Consider the following 27,823-nt stretch of genomic DNA (forward strand, 5'->3'; position numbering starts at 1 on the left):
ATGTGTATGATCCAATAATTCCCAATGAAACTTGTCCAATTGCATCTTTATTCTTTTTGCAGCATGAGGCTAAGTATTGTCGTGAAGCAGAATGATGCCTGTAGAGAGCAGTCCCCACAGGTGATTTTGAATAGCGCATCTAAGCTTTAGTAAAGTTTCACAGTACCTCTCAGCATTTATTATCATTCCTCTTGGCAGAAAATGTAACAAAAGAATTACTTTCTGGTCCCAGAAGTGGCCATGATTTTCCATGTTGAAGGTTCTTGTTTGAATTTTTGTAGTTCCATTGGGGAGTTTAAATGATGCCATTCACTGTATTGATGTTTATTCTCTGGAGTGCAGTGCACAATCCATGTTTCATCACTAGTCGCAATGTGACTCAAGAATTTATCATCATCCTAGTGATAGCGCTCTAAAATGGACAAATTGTTTTGTGTTATTCTGTCAACATTTTTGGTACCCATCTTCTTTTGTAGTGACGTTAGGCAGTAAGAACGTGAAAAACTACTGATCTTGAAACTTGTAGAAATTTCTGGTGCAGCTAATCAACAGTGAAGTGCCTATTTTGGAGAACTGTTTCATCAACTTTTTGTGTTAAGTCTTCATTCATGACAGTAGGCCATCAGATCGTTCTTCATCATGAACATTTGTCCTTCCTTCATTTATGCACATTTCCATCATTCATTATATCTGCACCATAAATGTCAATGAGCTGCCAGTGAATTTCAGCAAGACAAACTTGTTTTGCATTTAAGAACTGAACAACTGAGCACCTTCACAATCGGCAAGATTACTGACTGACATTGCAACAAACGAAGCACTATAGCCATACAAGCAACACTGGCAGAGACATGAAACATAATGACAGTGTAGTGAGAGACTTTCCAAGAGTGGCCGACCATGAACAGATGTCATGTGACAGGATGCGCGGACATGATGTGCTATCAGTTCTTACTTTAAAAATGAGCCTCGTATACACAAAATATCCATCCTAAGAGTTGTTACGTATGTTTTATCTGGTAATTCAGCAGATATTTGCAGTTTTGATTTTTGCAATGTGTATTTTGCAGCCCAAACAAATAATACACATCACATCTTTCATGTGAAGCCTGTCGATGGAAAGTGTCAGTTTGTTTCCTGTGACAAATAAAATGTTTTTTTAAAGTAAAATTTTACATGCTCATTTGATAAAGTGAAACCAAATTAGTCTAGTGTGATATATGTTTCTTTGACATTTATTAACGGGAACATTAAAAAATGATGAATAACCAATACTTCAGCAGCGCCGGCCGAAGTGGCCGTGCGGTTAAAGGCGCTGCAGTCTGGAACCGCAAGACCGCTACGGTCGCAGGTTCTAATCCTGCCTCGGGCATGGATGTGTGTGATGTCCTTAGGTTAGTTAGGTTTAACTAGTTCTAAGTTCTAGGGGACTAATGACCTCAGCAGTTGAGTCCCATAGTGCTCAGAGCCATTTGAACCATTTGAACTTCAGCAGCAACTGAGCAGTGCCTATAGTTAAAATTTCGCTACTTGAGCCAGTGTAGTTGGAAAACTATTTACCTAATGGGTACCCACTTTATAGGAATGATGTTCAAACTGTGCACTGCAGGATTTGCATTGTTAGTACTGGTAGTGACATGATGTGCCATCAGGTACTGGTACCGGTGTGGTGATCTAGTGTTGAAAAACAAGCACCAGTGGGAATTACAGTTGTAGACAGTCAACATAGGTCTGGACAAGATGAGCAGGGCTTTACTCATAAAGCTGTTTTATCAAAAAAACACAATAGGGCTGCTGCTTTTCACAAGTATCAACACATTAAAGGAATATTGAGAGGCCCTCTTTCCAAACTGGGGTTGAAGAACATTTGGAGAAAACCAAATCATTGGCCAGTTGTTCCAAACTAGTGGCCACCAAGATCGCCAGATCTGAACTCATGTGATTTTGGCTGTGACATTACTACATGCTGGAGACTGAAGATGAGCATAGCAAGGTAGGTAGCCAACATCCCAACTGAGATATTTTAGGCAGCAGTAGAGCAATCTTTAGTGCGGTTTCATGCTAGACAGATGCAGATGGTCATCACATTGAGCAATGTTTGTAGGCTGGAATGTAAACATGGTAGGCAATTAAAAAATTCTACCCTTTCATGTGTAAATTAAAATGTGTTTCTTTAAAATATTCATTCATCACAAAGTTTCACTGTACTACAATCACTTGTTTTATGTGGGAGCACTCTCAGGTCACGAAAGTTTTATTATAACCATCCTACACTTTTGCAGTGATGTTCTTTGTCACCATTTTGCACCTCAAACATTGTTATATACACTTATGTGGCACATGACCACATGCTTTTAATGTCCAAGTAGACAATTAAAATTTCTTTTTCTCAATGCCTTTCATTAAGCACTGTTGGGGTAAAAACAAGCATGTGAGAACTAAAGGCATATTGTTCATCCTTGGTTGCAGGTTTTAGGCCATGTGACAGCAAAATCAAACCTCTGAAGTCAGGAACTTTCTTTGCATTGGTGTTTCTAAATAGTTAATTTATGACTCCCTCTTGCCGTTTGCTGAATATTATATTATATTTCCTTTCCAAACTCTTGTGCAGCCACACTATGTACAACTAAGATGAGAAGCTTAAATTTTGCTTCAATGCTCAGCAGAACAAAAAAGGTATTATTAATTTCGATTGATGCCTGAACAATGATGTTGCCCATTATGAGTATGATGAACTTCCAGACTGAAATTTAACTGAAAAAAGTCTACTTTATCTTGAGTTTTGTGACTTATGCAGAGGAGTAAGCTGTAAAGAAAACAACAATTCTGCAGAAGCAGAAGCACGTGAAATTGCGAGCAGGCTTGAAGCAGTGCGTCATATAACTACAAAAAAACAAAACCAAGACATTGAAGACATACCAAGATATGTATCAGTTACGTAACACTTCAACAAAAATTAAATAAAGCAAACCAACTACTTGTAAATCATCACGATGCAGCCAGAGTTACCAATTTAGCCTGTTTAATTAACTACATCTTAAATGGAGGTGAACATAAATAACATTCATCTATGTTATGAATAATTTTTGACATTGAAGATGTAACAAATACTTAATCTATGAATATATCAGTACAAAAAAAATGCTGTAAAAGGATTGTATTGCTAAAATACACAGGCCAGAAAATGCGTCTCAAGAATTTTGTTGCACAGATCAAATTGCCAAAGTAACATCACTACTATACAACAGTTCTGAAAAGTTGAAGAAATTAATGAACTTAATTCACTGAAGAACAGATACTTACAGTGCCGGCCGGAGTGGCCGAGCGGTTCTAGGCGCTACAGTCTGGAACCGTGCGACTGCTACGCTCGCAGGTTCGAATCCTGCCTCGGGCATGGATGTGTGTGATGTCCTTAGGTTAGTTAGGTTTAAGTAGTTCTAAGTTCTAGGGGACTGATGACCTCAGAAGTTAAATCCCATAGAGCTCAGAGCCATTTGAACCAGATACTTACAGTAAGGGTCAACATACACAATTAGTAAATGGAATAAGATATGGGTGCTCCCTGTTGCATAGTTACTGAAAAAAATGGCATGTTAAGTGAAATCTAATTTTTTGTTACAACTTCCTGAGTGAAAATTTGCTGGATACTCTTGTCATCATGTTCAGTACATTGGATGTATTCCAGTGAATGTCACTACTGGTTCGACAACAATTTACCTTAACTGTAAAGAATGAAATAGCACTCAGGCACCAACCTTGGCTACGAGTGGATAGTAGAATTTGTGACAGAAATTAATTTTTTTGAATTAACTTCATCTCTACATCAGTTATCTGCAAGTGAAAAGGAACAACTATAACAATTACTTGCTCATTAGAGGATATCATTAGTGGTGCAGAAGACAAATTATTAGGCTCTCTAATCATGGGTAATTTTAAACCTGAAGCTACACCAGGTTTTTTCATCTTTCACTCTTTAACATAAATGTTCAAATGAGATTAAAGAAAAAGTAGCCTTGGGATTATATTAAAAAGTCAAAGGATGTATACAAATTACATTGGCAGATGAGTTAATTCATGACTCTGGGCTGCAGACACATTGTGATTAAAAGTATCACTGGATTGCACACCTGTCAGGAATCGTTATTTTATTTTTAATGCTACAAGCACAGAGTGTCTTCTGAATGTCATTGTGTGATGGAATGTGTAGTTGAGAGTTGGTGTTCATATTGTCAATAAGCACACCCGTGTGTATATTGGCAAAGTGGGGTCAGCTAATTGTGTTAGAACGTGTAATATTTTGGATAATGTGTACTTTGACTTGAAAACATGCACTGTGACACCTATAGACACCAAAGATCTTACATGGGTGTAAAATTTAAACCTCAATTTTTGTAGCAGTTATAAATTAAAAACCGAGTCTTAAGTTTGTTGTTTTAGGATTGAAGTCTAAGTTCTTCAACACATTTCTTGTGCTTTGGTGCAGGAAGAGCCTTAATGAGTACATCTACCATCATATCTTCTGTTGGCTGATATTCCAGTTTCACCAGATACTCTTCTAGAGCCTGATGTATGAAGTGATATTTTATACGAATGTGCTTCAACTTTGAGTGGGAAACTGTATTATGTGCTAACTTCTCAGATGACTGATTGTCAGTGAACAGGGTGATGTCTGACAGTTTTCCTTCTCTTTCAGGAATGTTGACAGGTGAATTGCTCCCTTTGCTACTGCTGCTAGGCTCATGTACTCAGCTTCAGTCAATGAAAGAGCAACGGACCTACACTTGTGTGAACACAGTGAGATTGCTGATCAGGATAAGGTGAATCTGCAGCCCGTATACCACTTCCTCTCAGCACCAGAACTTGCCCAATCAGCAGCTGTGAAACTGAAGATTCCTTCCTAATCCTTGATGTAGGTCACTTTTTTGTCCACGATTCCTTTGAAGTATTTAAGGATTCACTTAGCTGCATGCCAGTGAATAAAAGTATGGCTTTTATTGTACTGGGGTAGCTTATTGACAGCATAGCTTATGTCAGGTTGAGTACTGATGGCAATGTATATCAACGCTGCAACCAGTTCTCTGAATGGGTAATGAGTATAATCTTCTGTCTTCATAGCTGTTGCATCCAACTATTTCTCATTTGCCAATGGAGTCCTTAATGGCTTGCAATCATCCATTCTGAACCAGTGTAAAACTTATATGATATAGCCACTTTGACATAATGGAAAATCCAGAACTGTCATTTTGACATAATGTAATTTTGTCAACAGTTTGATTTACTTTGATGCCCAGGTAACACCTTATGGCACCGAATTCCTTGACATACTTTGGCAGATAACTCATCCTTGATTTGTTTTGTTCTTTGGGGGTCTTCTGAAGTGAATATAGCATCATCTAGATAAATTAGTACAAAGACTAGAAATTTTTGAACTCTGTCTGCAAAGATGTTTGGATCTGAATTTGAGGACTGCAATACAACAGACATTAGGATTGAATTTAACATGGCATACCACTGCGGACCAGCTTGGCATAGCCCATAAATGGCTTTTCTCATTTTGCACACTTCAGTGTTTGGAGTGAGTCTCATGCCTTCTTGACTATATGAATATCTTTCTTCATATCTTTTATCTTTTGTAAGAATTTGACCAGTGACTCCAGCTGTTCATGAATATTTCTGTGTCAGTTTCATCACTGAGAAATTCAGTAGTGATATCCATCTCTAAACACACAAATCAAATTTGACTGGCTGAGAAAACATAAATCAAATTTGACCGACAGAGGAATGAGTAGTCAAATGATTCAATTCTTGCAACTGGAGAGAATGTTTCCACAAAGTCAACTCCAGGCCACTAGCTGAATCCTCATGCAACTATTCTTGCTTTTCTCCTCAGCCTCCACTCTTCATGATCTGGACCACATAATTCATCAGCGACATTGACCTCTATTGTATTTGAAATGAAGTTAGCATCATGTACTGAAACATCTGATAAATCTACACCTGGCACAGACTGCTGAACAGGTGTGACACTTGAAGCATTGTTATCTTCATCATATAATAAGTTATTGTCTGGATTGAATTGTTGGCCTTTAATGATTTGAAGTCTGTCTTCTTCAGAGCTGTAAAATTATTCATCATCTGATTGTTTGCAGCTTGTATACTTAGTTTATTCTTGAAAAAAATTCATTTCCTATGTGTACCTTCTTAATGCAAAAGCTACATTTTTCCTTTTTTGGTTTTGTTTTGAGTTTTGTTCTGATTTCTCACTGTCACTCTCAGTACTTTTTGGCTCATTCATGAAATGTTTACCCAATTTAACAAACATCACAGTGCTGACACTTTCAGTGTTTTTCCAAATCCTTGTGCTGTGTTCTTCCAAGATTTTTACCTTTACAGTCTCAACATCTGGTAAATTGTCATAAGATTCAACATTTCATCTAAAATTGTTGTAACTATCTGGAAGACTGTAAAGCAGCATTGTTGACAATAAACCACCATTTATGATAAGATACGATCTTATCTAGTTTAATTCATACCTAATGTTATGCAGTGAATTTCTTTACTTGCCTCAACTCAGGGGAACTGAGGGATAAAATAAAATCTGCTTTTGCTCTTCTGTCTGCTGCTAGCCAAGCTTTGTGTGTATTTTCTGCAGCAGAGAGCACTTCACCTTCATCAGCCATTGCAGGTTATGATAAGCCTCCAGATATGTATCCCCAAGTGTCATTTTTGATGACTAGTGCTTCAGCTGGTATTTTCCATTGTTGTAATTATTGCATGACTGCATTTTTAGATGAGCTCCATGTGCAGCAGTCATATGCAGCATATCTGTTGTGCAAATGTTGTTTTTGCTGGTTGCATTACCTGGGCCCATAGCCTATTGGTATGCGGTTTGACAATACAGGTATAACATGTAATTACAGAACAATTTGTAGCACAAGTACAATGCAGGTAAGATATAACTGAAGTACAGCACAGTATGGAACAATAATAATGCTTTATTTCATGAATAATTACACAGAAAGAGGTACATGTCTTTTCTGTTTGGACACTAAGAACACACAAAGGTCAGTGGTTAAGTCACAGATATTCCACTTTTTGTACGTCATTGATGGATATTGCAGTGAATATTTCAATCCACTTAATGCATAATTCCCTGCAGAGAGACTAATATTGTCATAACTATCTGGGAGACTGTAAAGCAGCAATATTGACAATAAATCACTATTATGTCAACATCCATTGCCTAACTTGTCCACAGCATTGAAGAATTCAATAATAATTCACAGTGGTAGTGCGGAGCACTGAAGGGAAGATGATAGTGGGATTGGTGACTGCTTTTGCAGTGGGTAGAATGTGAATGAATGATCGTGCCATGGCTGGCACTTCCATGAGGTATGACTTGATCTTTTCTTGGAGTTTTGGTAGGTAAGGTATGAGTATTGAATAGTTGGTATGGCTGCAGCTGACGTGAGAAATGTCCAGTGTGTTCACATGGGACACCAGTAATACAAATGAAGAGACAGGGGTGGGGTGTTTGTGGCAAGGATGCTGGCATGCCAGAGAGACTGATTTGATCAAAGGGAAGGCATATGTTGAGGGGAAAGTGTGGTTGACATGATCCAGTAATTTATTTGCCGGAAGGAAGTTTGATGGACATGGTCTATCCCGAGACCATCTATGGAGGACTGTGAGCAGTGGGGAGGGAGGAACACAGGGTACCAATGCGTTTCCAATTGTGGTTGAAGTCAGTGTAGATGCAGGGCAATCACAGAGTCTGGCGATGTTGTGGCAAATTCTTGATGGGAAGAAATGCTGAGGTTGACAGTGGCAGTTGAAGGAGAATTGCACGAGTGAAAGTGGTTGAAAAGGCATCCTCTTGCATTCAATTCCTTCAATGTGTTCTGGGTGCAGCATTGTTGATCATCAACCTGTGGTAAGTGTGTAGTAGTTGAACACAGAAACAGGTTAACATAGCCAATAGGTTGTAGTTGTCATGTGAAGATTGGCAGTGGGTGGCAATTGAGCTGCTTGGCAGTGATTTATGCAGAAGAGATGTGGTGATAATATGCTGTACAGTCAGAGAGGTGTGCACAATGATGCCAGTAATAGGGTAGCTGGGTGACAAGGCTTGGAATGGTGTACTGGTGTATGTGCTTTCCTCACTGTGTGCTTGGGGTCGATGACAATGCTGGTGCTGTGTAGAACAGGAAGTTGGTGTGGTCAGATTTTTGGTGAGGTGGATGTGACCAAGCTTGCATTCTCACTCTTATTATCATGACGGTTGTGTGTCCGAGGCACAAGCCGCTCACACACTTTGGTGAGGCAGCAGGTTTGTCATTGTTACATTGTGGGAGCAACATGTTCTTTGTACGGAGTGCGTCCAATAATGCACGGCTGTTGGCGTAGAGTTGGTGAATCACCAGGAGCTCATCAGCTGAGGAGGCATATTGCTTGAGTGTGTTGATGGACATATGATTGTTTTCCTGTTGTTTGTCTTGAATGGTTGATGTACTGGGTAGGTTGCAATGTTCTAGGTTCATCCTTAGTTGATGGTCATTGTGTGGTAGCAAGTTGATGTCAGAATTTGGGTCTGACATAGTGTGGTTCATCAAAGGGAAGGAAGCAGGCGGCAAAGTCAAAAATACAGTTCTCGGAAGTGGGACCAGCAGAAGCAGAAGCCTTATGAAACATCCGTCAGAGTCCAAGTCAACAAGATCATGTTAATGTGCACAAGTGGAGACTTGAAGTCCGGTAGCAGTCTTTGTTGGTGGGGTGAGAGGAGGAGATATGCTGCCATGTGGATCACTGAGGCAACTAAAATATTCTTCTCAAATAGATGAACTTGTTGTGGGCACTATCAAGTAGTCAGAAGACAGGCGACAGTCACGCACAATGTTGTCAAACTGCTCCTGGATTGACACTGTGGCATGTGGGGAGCAGTAGTTTGGCACGTGGTCATTTGCTTTGGCTCAGTGAAGATCACTGTGCTGAGGAGCATAGGTGACTTATGTTACATGATGCTGGCAGAAGCACCTCTGCTCAGCTGAGGCATAGTCAGTCACATGTTGCGATCTTGTGGGCTGGTAATTAATGGAATTATTCACAGAAAATCGCTAAGTGATACTTACATCATTAGAATAAACAGCGGTACCAGGAAACAGTGCGACAGTCTCGGGGCAGTGTTCATTGAGCCAAACAAGTTTTTAAATGATAAATGTCTGGAGATAGATGCCTTACACCTCAATAGGTTAGGCTCTATGAATTTCAGTAAAATAATGTATCAGTTTCCTGTGCTTTTTAGGATTTCACACATGTCTGAGAAAGACCAGTGAAATCCTAAAAAGCACAGGAAGCTGATACATTATGATAGGAGTGAAAAAGCAGAGGTTGAAATGGAAAATAAAAAGGATAGGCACCAAAGAGGTGATGCACATGAAATCAAAGTCAAAAACAAAAATGCTCTACTGATGCTCTGGAATATCAGCAGCTTAACAGCAGAACTACCAAACCTTAAATGCTATAAAATAGGTGAACTTAAAATTCTACTTTCAGATTGAGTAACTATGAAAATAATCTGTTTAAATGAACACTGGCTGACAGAAGATTATTTACAAGTTTTAAATAGAATAAATAATTTTAAGGTAGCTAGCATCTTTTGTAGGAGTAACAAATCTCAAGGAGGTTTCTGCATTCTGGTTGCTTCTTCTGTAAGCTATAAGGTAAGAGAAGATTTAAATTATTTAAATGAAAAGAGTGTGTTTAAGAGTTGCTCTATAGATTTTAACTTAAATGTGTTAGTTGACAGCTGTGATTCCAAAAAAAAAAAAAATTCATTACTCAATACAGAAACCTGATTTCAAATTAAACTTTTTTGAAAGTACTAGAAAAAGCAGCAAATCAGTAACCTGCATTGATAATATTATTACAAACTATCAATTTGAAAATGAAAACAATCTCTGTTTAGACCTAGGTATTTTCAGTCATTCAGTTCTTTTTGTTGAGCTCCCAAAGACAGATAAATTAAAGCCTACAGAAATGTATATTAAAAATGAATTACAGCAAAAGACACATGGATTTATGCCACAATAAACTAAGTACTGCAAGCTGGCCTGTAGACCATTACAGTTCAAGCATCATAAACTATGACAAATCCTTAGTTTTTTTAAAAGGTGTTTAATGAAACTTCCCTTCTCAGATCTTGGCAAAAGAAAGCAAGCAGTAAACTTATGTGGATTACACTTGGAACAATAATTTCTAATGCTAGAAAAAGGGAACTCCGCAAAGAGTTACAATGAAACAGAAATCCTGACTGTGATACATATGTCAATCGCTATCATCTGTATTCAGGAAAGATGTAGTTGCAGCTAAAAACTGGCCAATAATACTTTCATCCTCCAACATGGTACTAAGACAAAGACAGTTGTTCAGTAAGAATTAGGAACCAAAGTTAAGAATTATGAGATTTCAAAAATAAGATTTGAAAATGGTACTGTAATTAACCCTGTTCAGATGTCAAATTGTTTCAATGAATTCTTCTTAAATGTAGTAATGTCAGACACAGATTTAGCAGCCAATCAAGACAATGTAAATTTCATAAATTTGGAAAACAATCCAAGCACATTTTTCAAACAGTTAGAAAAAATCACCCAATGGGATGTGGAAAATGAAATTTTGTCTTTAGAAACCAAAATCTCATTTGGGTGGTATGAAATACCCACATCTGCAAACACAACCACTGTCAGTTAGATTAACCCACATTTTCAGCAGGGATGCTTTCCAAATGTATTGCAATAAGCACAGATAAAGCCACTATTCAAAAGAGGATCGACAGAAGAAATGAGGAATTACCCCATATCTCTCTTCTGCTGGTACTTTCTAAAAAGTGTTTGAAAAGATTGCAGAAAAACAAATTCAAAGATTTCTTACAGCAAAAGGCATAATTTTTAAAAACCAGTTTGTATTCCAACAAGGAAAACACACTGTACATGCAATCAATGAGTTAACTCGAAAGATACACCCCTCATTAGATAGGGGTAGAAAGGTCACAGGAATATTCTGTGATCTGACAAAAGCTTCAATTCGGTGAACCACTCTTTACTTCTATACAAATAATTACATATATATGGGCTGAGAGACACTGCTTTACAGTGGTTCATCTCTTACTTGACAGATAGGAAACAAAAAGTAACTATAACTTCAAATTTGAGAAATTACTCCTCAGATTGGAAAACATTGGTCAAGGAGTCTGACAGGGTTCAATATTGGGTCCCTATCTATTCCTTTGCTGCATAAATGATTTACCACTTGCTACTGATGCTCGTTCAGGTTTGTTTGCTGATGATACATCAGTTCTAATTGAAAATGAGGTGCCCGAAAGAACTATGGAAAGTGTCATAAATACTTTAGAGAAACTCGAATCTTGGTTCCATCAAACTGAAACTAAATGTGTCTAAAACAAAAAGGAAGCAATCTGAAGCTAAATTAAGCAAAGCGAACTAAAAGTAACTTGCAATGATCAGGGCATCACAGAAGCAAAGCATGTGAAATTCTTAGGCTTAAATCTTGATAAAAATTTACATTTGAAGTCAGAAACAGACTGCCTGGTAAACAAACTCAACACATATCTTTTGCAATGTATATATTGTCAGGTGCCACGAGCATAAACATCAAAAAGAAAGTCTATCACTCTTGCTTTGAGTCAATTATTCGTTATGCCATAATCTCCTGGGGAAATTCGGGAAATGTCATGAGACTCCTAGTATTAAAAAAAAAGTTAGAAACATGTGTGTTGTTGAATGACAGATAAAATGTTGACCACTGTTAAAAAATCTAAAAATACTATCTATTGCTTCCCTTTACATATATGAGGCATTGTTTTTCTTACATAAAAGTCAACATACACTTAACTCTTTCCATTTTGACCACAATTACAGTACTCACTACAGAGAGAATCTTAAACTGCCAACACACCATTTAAAACTCTATGCCTGAACACCAGAGTATATGGGGTTAAATATTCACAATAAAAGAAAAGGCACTAATAAATTTAACATCGAATTAGGTTCACTGAAAATATTACTCTATACCTGTCAGGTGGAAAAGTGTTACCATTCTACTGAAGAATTCTTTGAGGACAGTTTTAGAGTTTGAATAAGGAAATTATACCTTTACTTTTGTACACTGGAAACTGTAGTATGTAATCATGTAGCAATATCTGAGAAATATATATAAAATAATGTAAAAATCCTGATATGCCTCCAGTACATCAAATCAACAATGATCTGAAATGGTATGTTATGAGGTGAATAAATCTATCTATCTATCTATCTCTGTTCAAGATGACACACTGTGTCCTGTTTGCTAGAAACTGTTCAATCAAATCACACAGTTGGTCTGATATTCCATATGCTCGTATGAGGCACAGTCAAATGAAGACAGGAAAGTTGCCACAATGGACCATGGAATCATTCTGTTCCAAAGGAGTCACCACACTCTTAAGACATTTATCCCATTGGGAGAAAAGACAATCAATTACTATATCACAGAACACAGTTTGTTGCTTACGGATCCACAACAGCACCCACTCTTGCACTTCCTCATCCAACTGAAACCAACATCCATGCATGTCTTTCTTCAGATCACCAAAGATGTGAAAATCATTTGGTGAAAGATTTGGGCTGTACAGAGGATTTTGTGGTGTTTCCTACACAAACTGTTGAAGAATAGCTTTCGTCCGATTGGCAGTGCAGGGGCCAGCATTATCATGCAACATGAAGTTTCCGTCTGACAGCATTCCGACAGCCTGAGGGCAAATGGCAAAGCCAATTGTGAAAACAACACATATTCCCCTCACATTGCCCCCTTGCCCCCCCCCCCCCCTCCCTCCTCAAAAGCTGTTCACACAGGTTCTGGTAAGGTCATGATGACCTACTTCATCAAATGCAGGGCCCTCTGCTTGTCAAGTTCATTGAGTTTGGAATCACAATTCATGCACAGTGCTGCAAAAAGACTTTGCAGAAACTGTGATTCATCACAAAGTCAAAACACTCAGAAGTGCTGTTGGACAGGATCATCCAATCAGACAAAGCCTATGCTTCAGTGATTTGGTTGGAAAATACTGCATGATCCTCTGTACAGCACGGATCTTTCACCATGTGATTTTTGCACCTTTGCTGAGCTGAAGAAAGATACACATGAATGTCAGTTTCAGTCAGACAAGGAAGTGCAAGAGTTGGTGCGGCTGTGGGATCCATCAGGAGCTGACTGCATTCTACGAAACGTCTCCCAGTGAGATAAATGTCTTAATGTGTGTGGTGATTCCTTTTGATTGGAACCATTTCATGGCCCCATTGTGGAAGGTGTTTGGTTTTCATTTGACTACTCCTTATATTTTGTTCATTAGATGGCAGTGTAGAACTGTATCAAATGCCTTCTTGAAATCAAGAAACATGGCATCTACCTAGGCACCTGTACTACTGCTTTCTGGGTATCATGGACAAATGACGCAAATCTTCAACAAGAAGTCAAAACCACACAGATATCATCCATGTCCTCCTTACTAGAGTCCTGGAGTGCAGATGGATGAGAAGGCTCACATAGGGATCTTGAAACTGCAATGCAAGGGTCTACCTTTGACACTCATAAGAGTGAAGAGAGCGTGACAGCATGACCTGAATGCAAGAATTCTCCAGCACTGCCATACAGATGAGCATTGACAGGATCTAGAACTTCTGGAACAGTGGATCACTATTTCATCAGGAGAGGGAGAAATGCCATGAGCTGTGCTGCATGCAGTGTGGAGTAGCAGCTAGTGTCTCTGGCTGGCATGCAGAAGGTCACCAGTTCAAATCCAATTATCAGCAAATATTTATCATTCGGTATTTCTCATTTCTAGAAGGTTCTCAAAATGTCTTATGTTTGTAATGTTCACTCATTTTTGAAAATTCAATGTTTGTACAAATATCAGTGCTCTCATCCAAGAGGTCAGTTCTGGCCTGTTTGAATGTTGGTGTCCACAATTAGCGTGCTTTCAATGCTATGTGTTGGACTTCATTGACTACCCTACTTTCAGATTTGTTAAAACATGACAATATATATCAACAATTTTCCTTAGAATGTCAAACATGATGAAACAGTACTGTTTGCTGATGATAGTAACATTCTGATAAAATAAGTGATGAGTCACCAAATGTTCTAAACAAAGAACTGAAAAAACACTCATGCATGTATGTAGATGGATAGAAAACAACAAATTAACTTTACTAAAAAAAAAATCAGTATTAGTTTCCACATTAGCTCAGACACTAGATCAATATATTTTGCGTATGTTCGTTCTATAATTAGTTATGGCAAAAGCTTCTGGGAAACAAATGAGCAGAATATAGAAACAGTCTTTAAATTACACTAAAGGGCTGTACGAATTATAGCCAAAAGTAGCTATAAAATTCACTGCAGAGAGTTGTCTAAATCTACAAGAATCTTGACTGTCCCATATGAATACATTTTGGAAACAGTGATCTCATAAAAAAAGACACTGGCCAGTACCCAGTGAACAGATCTCTACACGAGCATGGAACAGATCCAGAAACTATTTACATCTTAGTAGGGGGGTGGGGGGGTGGGGGGGACCTAAAATAGTGTGCTTTATAATTTAATCAAATAATACAACCAACTCCCACAAGTGATTAAAGATAAAAAACAAAATACATGCCTTCAAGAATAACCAAAAAATTATCTGTTAGAAATGTGTTTTATACTTTGATGTAAATAACTTTTTCTTGCACATGAATCTTGATTGTTTTTGTAATTCAAGGCTTCTTTGTATGGAATTAATACAATATGTTGTTGTTTTTGTGGGAAAGCAGATGTTAAAGACTGATAGAAATCCATCTATAAACACAGTAAATTTAGCAAATCTAGGATGGAATGTAACAATATTATGAAAAGGATAGTCACTACTCACCCTATAGTGGAGATGCTATAGATAGGAACAACAAAAAGACAGTCCGGAAGTGAGCTTTTGGCCAACGAGGCCTTTGTCAGAAATAGACAAAACACATAGCGGCCAGAGATTGTGGTCATGTGTGTGTGAGTTCCATTTGCATAAGCGTGTGTGTGTATGTTGTCAGTTTCTGATGAAAGCCTTGTTGGCCGAAAACTTACTTTCTGACAGTCTTTTTGTTGTGCCTATCTGTGACTCATGATCTCTGCTATATGGTGAGTATCAACTATACTTTTCATAATACTGTCACAGTAAATTTGGAATTGACATCTGTTACATTACACACCACCCCTCCCACCTTCGACAGCTTCCTGAAAGGCTGCCTCAAAACGTTCTGTTGTCTGTTCATTAATTAATCTAACTGTTTCCCATGAAACCATTTCATTGGAATCAGGTAAATCAAATAGTATGGCTAGTTGTGCAGAATGGTCAGAGAGGCCAGTCACTACTGGATAACATTTACATAACTACTTAAATGTTCACTGGTAAATATGGTGTTTGTTAGTGTGCTGCTTTCCTATATAATTATGGCAGGAAAATTACAACACAACTCAGACTGTAAATTGTAAGTAATTACCAAATCATTTCTTTTATCCAAATATTTCATAAAATTTATATTAAAACCTTGACAGACCATCTTGTGCTTTCTTTTACGTGCTAGATGACATAATAATTCTTGTAATTCTCTTCAAATGTATAGATGGAATATGCAGAATTATTGACAAATGTCTTTGTTTCTTATCTGGTCAGGGCATTGCCACAAGGAAAACAGCATCTCTGGCTGACCAATCGTATGAGACTAGCTAACTCGCTGATTTGAGCCCAAGCAACCATGATCTCATTCTGATTCTCAGTGACTCAGATCTAAATGACATTTCCCTTACATGACAAGGCTGTATTTACGGACTCTGTTGGATAACAAAGTGGACTGCTCTAACTGTTGTAAAAATTGGCTATGCCTGTGTGTGAGATTGCTAGAGTGAAATTATGCTTTGGAGCCTGTGACTTGGTATAGTTACTCAGCCACTTGAACTGAGTAACAAACTATTACAGTTGTTTCCACCACTGTCTATCCATATTGCCATACCATGTTACTGTGTGGCAAACTTTTCTGTATTCCATTCAACCTGCATGCATAGAGAATTAGTTGCATAAACTCTTTAATTTTCTTGTGGCTCGGGTCAACTAATTTATTTCCTCGTGAACTTACTGACTTTTGTTTCATGTTGCAGTCTACTTAAATGAGTGTGACAAATAACTGTTGCTGTAGAAGAGAGAGTCATAAAAATAATTACTCTTTTTTTCTAAGAATAACATATTTCAAAATTTCCCAGTGGGGGTCTATAACTGCAATAATTACAAATGACTTTTGTGGTTGGAGTAATCCACAGTCACCTGGATGTATTTTAAAGTTGTCTGTCTGAATATGGCAATTAGCCTCTCACACCTGTAATCACAGGAATTCTTTCACTGGTGTCAGTGCCTTATCCCCCTCCCCTATTAGTTCAGCTAATCTATCTTTCTCCCTTCCATTACGATTATTTAGTCTCTTTGGATAAATAAATCTGTAAGGGCCAAATTCGTAATCATGCTTGGCATTGCACACAAGAGTTCTGATTGTAGCCTTAATTTTACAATTGAGAATGACATCAGACATATCATAATGAATGCTCTCCATATTATTGTGAAGTATTCAGTGAAATGTGTTAATGACAAGCTTGGTAAGTCACTCAGAAGAGAACAGCATTCATATATGTGTGTGACTGATGCATCATCCTTCAGTCAGTAGACTGCACCTGAATGCCCCTGGTAATAGGCTCCAAGCACAGCCAACTGCCACCAACATGTAGTCTGACATAAGCACCACCCAGCCATCACCAATGATTTCCAAAGATATTTCCAGGGGAATGATGGAACATGATGAATGAATCAGACTGTTATTAATTTTCTTGCGTTGTCTGAATGAGTTTATACATCTCCATAGCCCCACAAAGGCAAACTGAATTTCAGAGCATACTGCCCAACATAATGTGATTGAATTCAATACCTGATGCAAAATTTTTGCCATTTGGATTCACCCTTTTCCTGTTTCCAACACCTGATGGATTGTCTACCAGCACCATATAAGTAGCCTTCTGTCATGTAATCTTCTCTGGCACCTATACTTCACCTACTTTTTTCCTCATCCCATCTTATTTAACTCCTCCCACATCAGACCCTCACTCCCCCTTTTACCTCAGCTCACTCAGTGTAACCTTTTCTTGTGTTCCTCTCCTACTGTGGTTTTTTCATTTTTCTCCATTTTATTTACTCAGCACTCCTTCTCGTAGTCCCTCAATCTGCTTCTGAATGCACTACATTTTCCACCTCATCATGGTCTTTCCTAAATTTCTCCTTCCTTGTTCATCCCCCTTCAAACTCCATTCCATTTTCATTTCTCCACTTACCAAACCAGCAAAGTCGCTATTAGTTCCAGTCAGCTGCCAAAAGCGGGAAAAGACAGTGGTCATTTTCTCTCTCTCTCTCTCTGTATGTGTGTGTGTGTGTGTGTGTGTGTGTGTGTGTGTGTGTGTGTGTGTCTTTTGTTAACTTTGAAGAAGACTTTGTCAAACAACTAAGCAATTTACCATTTTTTCTAGATGCCTGTCAACTACTTTGATCCATTCTAACATACAAGTTCAGTCTTAAACAATTTAATACCAGAAAAATGTGTGTGTCTACTGTTGCATAAGGAGTTTTCAATTGCATCTAAAAATGTCTAAGATGTTCAGATGGGGCTAAGTTTCAGCAGGAGCATGTGCCTGGAAGAATCATGTTTCTGTGCTGTAAGAATACACAGTGTGTCCGTAAAGTCCCACTATCATTTCAAAAAAATCATAATGTGGAAACTATGAGAGGCATAGAATCATGGTCTGTTGTAAAACTGTTGTTACTGCAATTCTGACCAGTACAGGGCCAGAACTTGAATATTGTCTTGATGTTCTGCAAGTAATAAGTGAGGTACACATTGAAATCCTGGCATAACAGAAAAGAATCTTTGCAGCTGCTAAACTTTTTACAACAAACAACTATGATCTCTTTCACTGATAGTCTCCAAGTTATAACGTAATTGGACAAATAAAAAAATACTCACCAAGTGGCTGCAGGAGAACACACACACAAAATCTATTACAGTCTGCAAGCTTTCGGAGCCAGTGGCTCTTTCTTCAGGCAGAGGGGGGAAGGGCAAGGACTGGTGAGGTTTAGGGAGAGAGGCAGTGTTCAGAAAAGCCACCAAGAACCTCGACATGGAGGAGACTAACTGGACGGGACTTCTTTCCTTCTCATCCTATCCGGCAAGTCGCCACTGACCAGGGGTTCTGGACAACTTTTCCAAACTCTACCCCTTTTCCTAAACCTCACCAGTCCTTTCCTTTCACCCCTCTTTCTTCCCCTTCAATCCTTCTGCCAGAAGAAGGAGCCACTGTCTCCTAAATCTTGGAAACTGTAATACCTTTTGTATGTGTGTTCTCCTGCTGCCGCTTGGTGAGTAGACTTTTTATCCATCTAGTTCCATTGTATTTTGAAAAACGAATTGTTTTCGTTAATATATTAGTATCCAACGATTTTCTGAAATGATAGTGGGACTTTAAGGACACCATATACCAGTTAAACAATGCAGTCAACCTTTTAGAGTAAAATAGTTTACTATGACTCTGATAATTATTATATTTGCAGCTAACTAATTTAAATAGTGTAACTATGCCCACTACTTGATGATGTAGTAGTAGAACTGAAAGCAGACCATCTGTGACATAAAGAGGCACAATACCTGTGATGTGAATGCTGTATGTAATAAATTGTTTTTAATTTTTGGTTGTGTACAACATAAATTATTAGTCTCCATATATGTTTTACTCTTCATATAATTATTTATTCATTGCTCTAAGTTTTATGATACATTTATGAATATATTGCACAATACTTTTCCAAATGAATTTAGAAAATCTGCACAAGTGAGGAGTATCTGTAATTAGAGTTTATTTCTTTATCAAATTTAATTCTAAATGAAAGATGGCTTTATTTGAGGCTGTTAAGTCAGCAGAAGATTTAAATACATTACCTGCAACATAATAATGAGAATTACTAATTTTGAGTGACATGGTTATGGACCTCAACAGATAAATGGCAGAATACAAATCTGAAAGTCTATCATTTTATCCATCGTCAGACCTAACTAACCTATAGATTTCGGACAGCATTACTTTCAGCGGCACAGTGATTTTTGTAACATCTTTATTGGTTATATCAGTGAAGGTGATGTTCCTGAGTCGAAAATGCAGACTTCTGAATATATCCATATTTTCGTATAATAATTGAATGTTAGTTTTGATCTGCATAATTTATGACACTGCAAAAAGATTTTTGTGATGTGCTTGTTTGTGCAAGAGAAGGAGGAGGGAGGAACAGAGGGAGTGGGTGGCAAGAAAGATCATGGAGATCATGGATGAATGAAATGACTGTCATGTCAACATACACATTAAACACTTCAAACAAAATATAGTTCTGTAAAGGCTCAACATTCCATGTTTGTGAGTAATGCAATAATTATAACTAATGAATTATTTACTGAAATATGAATTTATAAGTATGACAGTATTATATAAAATGCTGTATATCAATATTTTAATGACTCATCTTCACAAACAACAACTAACTATTAAATTGTCACAAACAAATACTTACGTGTTTTTCCAGACACACAGTTTTTAGCACTGATAATATTTACACTAAAGACAAGGCCATGGTGATTGTAGCTCATGGTGAAACCAGGCAAATGTCCTGCATAGCAGAGAGATGTGAAATGCTCCTCAGTAATTTTCCAACGACCTTGTGGTGAATCAGAAATTATGTGTGCTGATACAAAGTAAATATGATTCATTACATCTGCCAGAACATCCTCAGTATGTCCAAGAACTTCCTGAAAAACAAGTTGACAAATAGAATTCACTTACTTAAGGTTACAGTTTTTGTGAAACTCATTAACTTTCTAATGCTCATTTGGGAGGTATAATGTATTCAATTATGATTAACTATAAACTTTCAAGATTTATTTAATTATGCTAAAGTCACAATAAAAATATGAGTATTGATTAAAATGTAGCTGGAAATAGTAATTGTTGTAACATGTTCATTCTTTCATTGCACCAAAAATAAAAAATTGTTATTGCATAGAGTAATCTGGCTTGAAGTCTCTTGACATTTCATTCGTCAGTAGAGCGAAGGCTGTCCAATATCACTAATATAACAGCAAGTACTGTTTGTCTTAGAATTGTTTTTGTAGCATTATGAGTCATTTCAAACAATGTTTATTACAAAGAATGGCACTGCACACTGCAATTATGTAAAATATAAATGATATTTAATAATGAGATACTTCAATGGTATTCATCAAGTAAAATGTTGCTTCTTTTGTATGAAGGTGCTCTCATTTTAGTGTACATTAATAAATTTCCTCATCTGAAAAATACATTTAGTTGTTGAGAAAACAAAGTGAACTCATTACCACAGAAATAATGTGAGTGTTTCTAAAAAAAATCTGCAGAAATTTCTCATGTTATCATATTCCTTTTTACACTTCACAAATCCTCAAAATATTTTAGTAGATGCTTTTTGTTATTGTGATGTTTTAACCCTCACTTTAGGGTTAATTACACTTATTAATCACAAATAAACTTCTATAACAATAAATTAAAATTGTCAATTTGTCCAAAAAACCAAAAAATAATAGTTCTTTATGGAATTCAGCATAAACCATAGTTCCAGATACAAATTAATACGCAGTAATTCCTGACTGAAACTGATGTAGTTATTTTGCTATGCATGCTTGTTGCAAGAGTAGTATGAAGCGAAGTTCTGTTAAGTCTGATGGTGGTGATGGAGGTAACACTCGTAGTACTATGCGACACAAGTCTACATTAGTCTGCATAAGCAGCAGCAGTGGTGATAGTTCACCTGTAGAGGCAAAGTCAGATAATAGCAACTAAGGGAGGATCTCTGCTGGGCAGCCTTATATTTACCCACTACAAAAGTTCAAGTGACCAGCCTGCAACATTGAATGTGTTCCCGCTTCATGCACCCTACTGGGATATGGATGATGTTACACATATCAATACACTTGTATCTTCCATTTGCACATCCTGCAGAGATACTAAATCTCTCTCTCGGCCAGTACCTGCCTGTGTGGAATGGGGCAGGACACAGTGAAAGCAGCTGGGAGCAGTTCAATGTCATGATGGAAGGCTCCTGAGAGATGCCTCGGGCCACTGGCAATGATAGTTCTGGATCTGGAGAGTTTCGCGAAAGCCCAAAACCTTCAGGTAGTGGAGGTACCTCTGTGAGACATGGCAGGTCCAGTGATTCAATGATTAATGAAGCCATATGGAGGTGTAGTTCTCAGTCTACATAAGGAAGGCTGGGCAGCCTACCTCTTTGAACTGGGAATAAAAAGAGCTATGATGTGTCTATGATGGTGATGATGGTGGAGTTCATGACAAGGGAGGCCGCTGATCATAGAGCCACAATCAGAGCTGGTTTCAGTACTGGCACAGCATCCCATGTGTTTTAGCCACTAATACCACCTGGTGCCCCTGTTGTTCCTGTCAACTGCATCTGCGTCATGTTAGGTGAATGTAAACAGAAGATCCAAGAGTGTCCATGAAGGAGCTCAGCTTCTAGCATTAGTGGGTATGGATCTGTAAGAAGCTAGGAAGGTATTTAACATTGAAGCCAATTTTGCAGACCCTAAGGCTTTTCACATTTGCTCTTTGAAAGCACAAACTGTTCTACCACCCTTTTGTGGTTGGGTGGAAAGGGGGTCTGGTAAAATGTTTAATTCCATTGCAGATGAAAAGCCATTTGAAATCTCTCACTGTGAATTGGGAATTGTTATCGATCATCAGCATGTGGATTCCACCCTCAGTGCAATGATCTGCTCGAAGGATCTCACCATTTCCATCATTATCTAGTACAAGCAGATGTTTTTGTCTCAACGCTACAAACCCACTATCCAAAATGCATAACTTGCATTGTTTGACTTGTGGTGTTGTAATATTTCTAGCCTTGTTACTACCACAGGCATTTGATTGCAAAAATGATCATATAAATGGAAGGAATAAGTGAGACAATGGTAACAAAGATGTATTGGCAACACAGCTAACTTTTGAGCCAAGTAATACAAATGTGGGTTTGTAGGCAGCAAGGAGGCCTGTTGGCAACCTGGACATTTGATATCACTCACCTGAAAGTGCAATGTGAGGTTTTTGATATACATATAGCCTGTCAAGTGGAATGGGTCCAGTATTTATACCTATGGCCTTTCCACTCCATGGTCAGTTTCAGGCATTCCATCTGCAGTCATTTTCTCATCAGTCCAGTGTGCCAGGCTGAGTGCTGGCATTCTGTCTTCACTCTGGTGCACCAGTCAGCCTGCTGGTATTCTGATTTCACTATAGTGCAGTTCTAGGTCTTCCTTCTGCAGCCCACTCCCACGAGATGAATTCTTAGGTGTTCTCTCCTCAGTCCGGTGTACCAGACCAAATTCTGTCATTCTAGCTTTGGTCTGGCACACCCATCTGTGGGCTGGCATTCCTTTTTCAGTCCTGTGCAGCTCTAGGTGTCCCCTCTGCAGTCCACTCCTACCAGAAGCATTCTTAGGCATTCCCTTCAGACCAGTGCACCAGGCTGACCACTGGTGTTGCATCTTTGATCGGTGCACCTGTCCATGTGCTGGCATTCCATTCTTGGTCTGTTGGTGTTCCCTCTGCAGTCCGCTCCCACTAGAAGTGTCCTGCAGCAATCCATCTTGGATCTGGTGTGCCTGGTGCTAACACTATCAATTCTGAGAAGAACTGAGAGACTACCTAAGAATGCTTCAAGAGCGAGCAAGCTCCAGAGGTAATATCTAGAAATATATCAGATCAAAATTGGAATGTCAGCACTTGGACAGACATACTCGTCCAAAGACATAATGCCAGCACCCATCCTGGTATACTGGGCTAAAGAGAGGATGCTTAATGGCACATCTAGTTGGAACAGACTGCAGACAGAATGCCTGGAACTGATCATGGAGGGGGAAGGCCGTAGGTATACGAGGGTGGTTTGAAAATATTTCAGAATCACTACGAGGTCAGCGCTAGCGCAATGTGTTGTTCACGTGATATTCATTGGACTGTTGCCTGTAAACACGTGCCACATTAGTGCTCTTGGAAGAGAGCTGTGGTGGTGACATGGCTCTGTTGTTCCAGAATAGTGATATGCGAAGATGGAAAAAATCGAAATTGGAGCAGTGATTAAGTACTCCATAAAGAAAGGCATGAAAACAAAGGACATTCATACCGATTTCCAGAATACACTTGGGGACTCTGCTCCTTCATATTTAACTGTTGCCAAGTGGACAAATGAATTTAAATTTGGTCAAGAGAGCTTAAATGATGATCCAACTGAGGAATTAGAAATGAAAAAATTATCTGCACGATGGGTGCCACAACTCTTGACGCTGGATCAAAAACGCATGAGAATGGACATATCGGAACAATTTTTGGCCTGTTTTAGGAGAAACAAAAAAGATTTTTTGCACCAGTTTGTGACCACAGATGAAACACTCCCGAGAGAAAACAACAGTCAAATCAGAGGAAACATGCTGATTTTCAGCCACCAAAGAAATCAAAGACAATTCCTTCAATGGAAAAGGTAATGGCATCAGTGTTTTGGCATGTGAAGGGGATTCTGTTTGTAGATTATCTCCCCACTGGGCAAACAATTACTGGAGAATACTATGCTAACTCCTGGATAAATTGCAACAAAAGATATGGGAAAAAAGGCCAGGTTTAACAAGGAAGAAAGTCATCTTCCATCAAGACAGTGTGCACCCACACACATGTGCCATGGCCATGGCAAACTTATTCAAGCTGAGGTATGAGTTGTTGCCAGACCTGCCTTATTCACTTGATATCACTCAGTCAGTCTTCCATCTCTTCCCAAAACTGAAAATTTTTCTTGGTGGACAAAGATTCACTTCAAACGAAGAACTGATAGCTAGAGTTGACAAGTATTTTGCAGGCTTGGAGGAAACTCATTTTCGAGATGGGATCAATGCACTGGAACATCACTGGACCAAGTGCATTAACCTACAAAAAGACTACACTGAAAAATAAAAAAAAGTTTCAATGATGAAAGTACTTTTTTTTCTATTCCGTTCCGAGAACTTTTCAAACCACCCTCGTAAATATTGGACCTGTTCCATTCGACAACCTGTCTCGAATAGCACCTGATGGAAGATAACAAGTCTCATCATTGAAATAATGTACATAAATGATGCTGACATCTAGCAGAATACCCAGACCTCAAAATGTCTTCTGTAACAATAGATTAAAATTGTCTATTAGCCCAGGAAAACCAAACAATAATAGTCTTGATGGTATTTAACACAAGACATAGTTCCAGGTACAAATTAATGTGCAATAGTTCAAACTGAAAATAATGTTAAACCCACACATTCTTATTGCTTGATGTAAGTTCTATGAACCCTAGCAGTGTTGGAAACCACACTCTCATGAATCGAAGCATTATGCAATTCAAGTATAAATTGATCGTGGTAAACAGAAGTGATAATGGTAGTTAATTTTTTGAGGCAAAGCAACTGAGAGAGAAGTTCATATGACTGGCCTGTGACATTGGCAGTGTTCCTGCTGAAGATGGCCCCACTGGACATGGGTGAGTCACAAATATCTTTCATCTGCTTGTTCACCAGGGTTATCAAATGCAGCACTATTAAAAGACAGTATTCAATTTTATTTGTTATGCTAACTAGGCAACTAAGTGCTTATAATTTCTATTACACGCAGTATGTAATTTAACCTTGTATTTACTGATTCACCTGGGCAACTGTAAAATGTTGTTTGCACTTATTTATTAGCATAACTCAAGCTTTGGAAATTCTGTCAGCAGTTTTTTTTCTTCAATTACAACTATTCATTACTTTCATGTTAACTGAACACTTTGATGAACCACAGAATGCTCATCAAACATTTGCTGTTCGTTAATGGTGCTCTAACATCAGCACAATATCATTAAAAAGAAGCTGACAGAATATATTTTGAGTAGTACTCCCATAATATGAATTGCAGATTGTCTAGTTTTTATGAAATAACTGAGGTTGCCTTTTGGCAGCTATACTTACAAGGACATCACAAAACATCCCACTCCCTGCTCAATATTTAATGATATAAATTTTAACAGTTTGACTAGTTACCACACCTGATTAAACTTTCAACAAAGATTGATGAATTATAATATTTTGTAAAATGTATCTATACATATTAATAAATTAATGCTCTCCACCATGTTTTTCCATCGGTATGTGATGGCTAAGCTCAGGTCTCATTAACAAGGAAGGTTTGTGTGTATAGCTTATAATTATAGTAATGATGAGTGTGTAATACATATATTGTTAGCTGTTTGATATTTAACTTGCATTTGCAGTGACATTTCATGACACCAATAGGAACTACAACCTGGTTGGCTACAGAAGAGGCAGTATCTGGTACGGAAAGTAGTAAAGTAAACAGCTGCTGCAACTCTAGTGAGCAGCAAAGCTAGGACAGAATCTATATCTATACATATTATAAATTAAAGTCCTTAGCCAACTTTTTCATTCCATATGTGAAGGTTAATCTTAGGGACTCCTGTAGAGATTTTGATACAGTTTTCACTAATAGATAAACAGATTCATAAGGAAGGTTTGTGTACATAATTTATTGCTGCTGCATCAGACAAGTAATTCAGATGTAGATAACTGTGGAAAGTTGGGACAGGTTACTATTTTATTTACAGTTTCCTGCATTTAAATCCAAATGCTAACAAACTAAACAATAAACAATATCCCACAATAATTAAATGATATCTTCAGAGTGTACTGCACCATAGTCACTGAGTGACAATGACTTGCTGAACATCTTTTGGTTAAAGACTACCTCCAATTAAAGGGAAGGTTACTTCCCTTTCGCAACTCATTATTGACAGCCAGTTGCTACTGCAGTATGAACTATAAGTACATTATGCAGCCAAAAGTCTCCAAATAACACAGTGATCATGCACTGGGTAATAACAGTCTATACATACAAGAGTACATCATATGTGTATTTTTTGTGAGTATGAGTGAATTGGGAGAGTTGAGTGAAATCAAAGTGAACATGACTGTAGAGTTCTCCAAGTTTGGGCAATCTCTCAGGAAAATTTCACAGACGTTATAGTACCCCATATCCACTGTTAGTGGTGTTGGAAAATGCCATGTGGCTAGGGCCTCCTGTTGGGTAGACCGTTCACCTGGTGCAAGTCTTTCGAGCTGACGCCACTTCAGCAACTTGCATGTCGATGGGGATGAAATGATGATGATAAGGACAACACAACAGCCAGTCCCTGAGTGGAGAAAATCTCCAACCCAGCTAGGAATGGAACCCGGGCCATTAGGTATGACATTCTGTTGTACTGACCACTCAGCTACCAGGGGTGGATGTTGGTGGTGTTGTTGTTGTGAAGGGAAACATCAGAGTAACCCAATAATTACTGAAGTAGACTGAAGAAATTAACTAATATGGATCTCTGAACTCTAAATGTTATTGTAAATAACAGTTCTCAATATGTTCTTGTAGGCTACTGCAGAGAACTTCCATTGCTGATTGGGTACAGAGGCCAGTTACAAAACGATTTTTCAAGTGGTGATAGGACATAGTTTTTTGGATTATACTGCTGTCAGAAGTCACTGATCTCAACAGTGAATGTGCAACATGAATTAAACAATAATAAAAGTGTGACTTTCAAGCTTTCCCAGTGGATATGTAGTAGATATTCTTCATGGGTTTGCTGCTGGATGATGTTGTGAAAATTCCAGAGTATTTCCTCAGAGCAACTGTCTGACATCTTCAGGTGGTTTAATCTTGCTGGCAGCTAGGTGTGACTGATGGTATCCACACGTCGACACCTGTATATACAACACACAAGTGAAGAACGAGCAAGCGTGGAAATCACACATGCGCAGTGATACTAAGTATGGCACCATCTATCTGCAAATCATTGCGCACATGTGATTTCTGCACCTGCACATTCTTTGTGTGCATGTTCTATATACAGGATTCAACATGTGGATATCATCAGTCGCACCTAGCTGCCAGCAAGGTTGAACCACCTGAAGATGTTGGACAATTATTCTGAGGAAATATTGTGGAATTAGGACAATGTCATCTGGCAGCAAACCCATGAAGACTATTTACAATAAAAATAGTAATAACAATAATAATAATAATAAATAATTTCATTTGTAATGTGTTTGTAAATAGATTATAGGACTGGGTGTAATTCCTTTTGTAAGACACAAACTTAATTTCCATGTCCAAACATGTTTCAGAAGATTTGTGGATCTTTATTTTCATTGGATATCTTAATTGTAATTTGTTTGTATGGGTGTAGTGGAAAACAAATAAGCTAGCAATCAAGATATGTAATAAAAATAATGAGCCATTGTCCTTGGCAAATATGTGCTGAAGCATGTTTGAACAAGAAAATGAGAAGAAATTGTGGTTTGAGAAAATAACTGCACACACATACCCACCCGCCCACCTGTCCACACACACACACACACACACACACACACACACACACACACACACACAACTTTCTTATTTAACAAGTTGCTTATGTTTTGAACACCTAGTCCAAACAAACTATGACTGCTAGCAATTGTATTGTCTAAGCTACCATATTTTTTTTATTTTTACACTGACAGTT

The 27,823-nt window shown here is 38.1% G+C and overlaps 1 protein-coding gene across 6 annotated transcripts in view; it reads right to left on the reverse strand.

The window, feature by feature from the left end:
* LOC126253597 (uncharacterized) overlaps positions 1-27,823 on the reverse strand; it is a 323,092-nt gene that overhangs the window by 23,469 nt on the left and 271,800 nt on the right. For all 6 annotated transcript variants that reach the window (XM_049955071.1, XM_049955060.1, XM_049955043.1 and 3 more), the window contains exon 6: positions 19,727-19,961. In XM_049955071.1, coding sequence (XP_049811028.1) covers positions 19,727-19,961 — 235 coding nt within the window. The remainder of the gene's footprint in view (positions 1-19,726; positions 19,962-27,823) is intronic.

Source organism: Schistocerca nitens, chromosome 1, assembly GCF_023898315.1.
Source record: "Schistocerca nitens isolate TAMUIC-IGC-003100 chromosome 1, iqSchNite1.1, whole genome shotgun sequence".
Taxonomy (NCBI): domain Eukaryota; kingdom Metazoa; phylum Arthropoda; class Insecta; order Orthoptera; family Acrididae; genus Schistocerca; species Schistocerca nitens.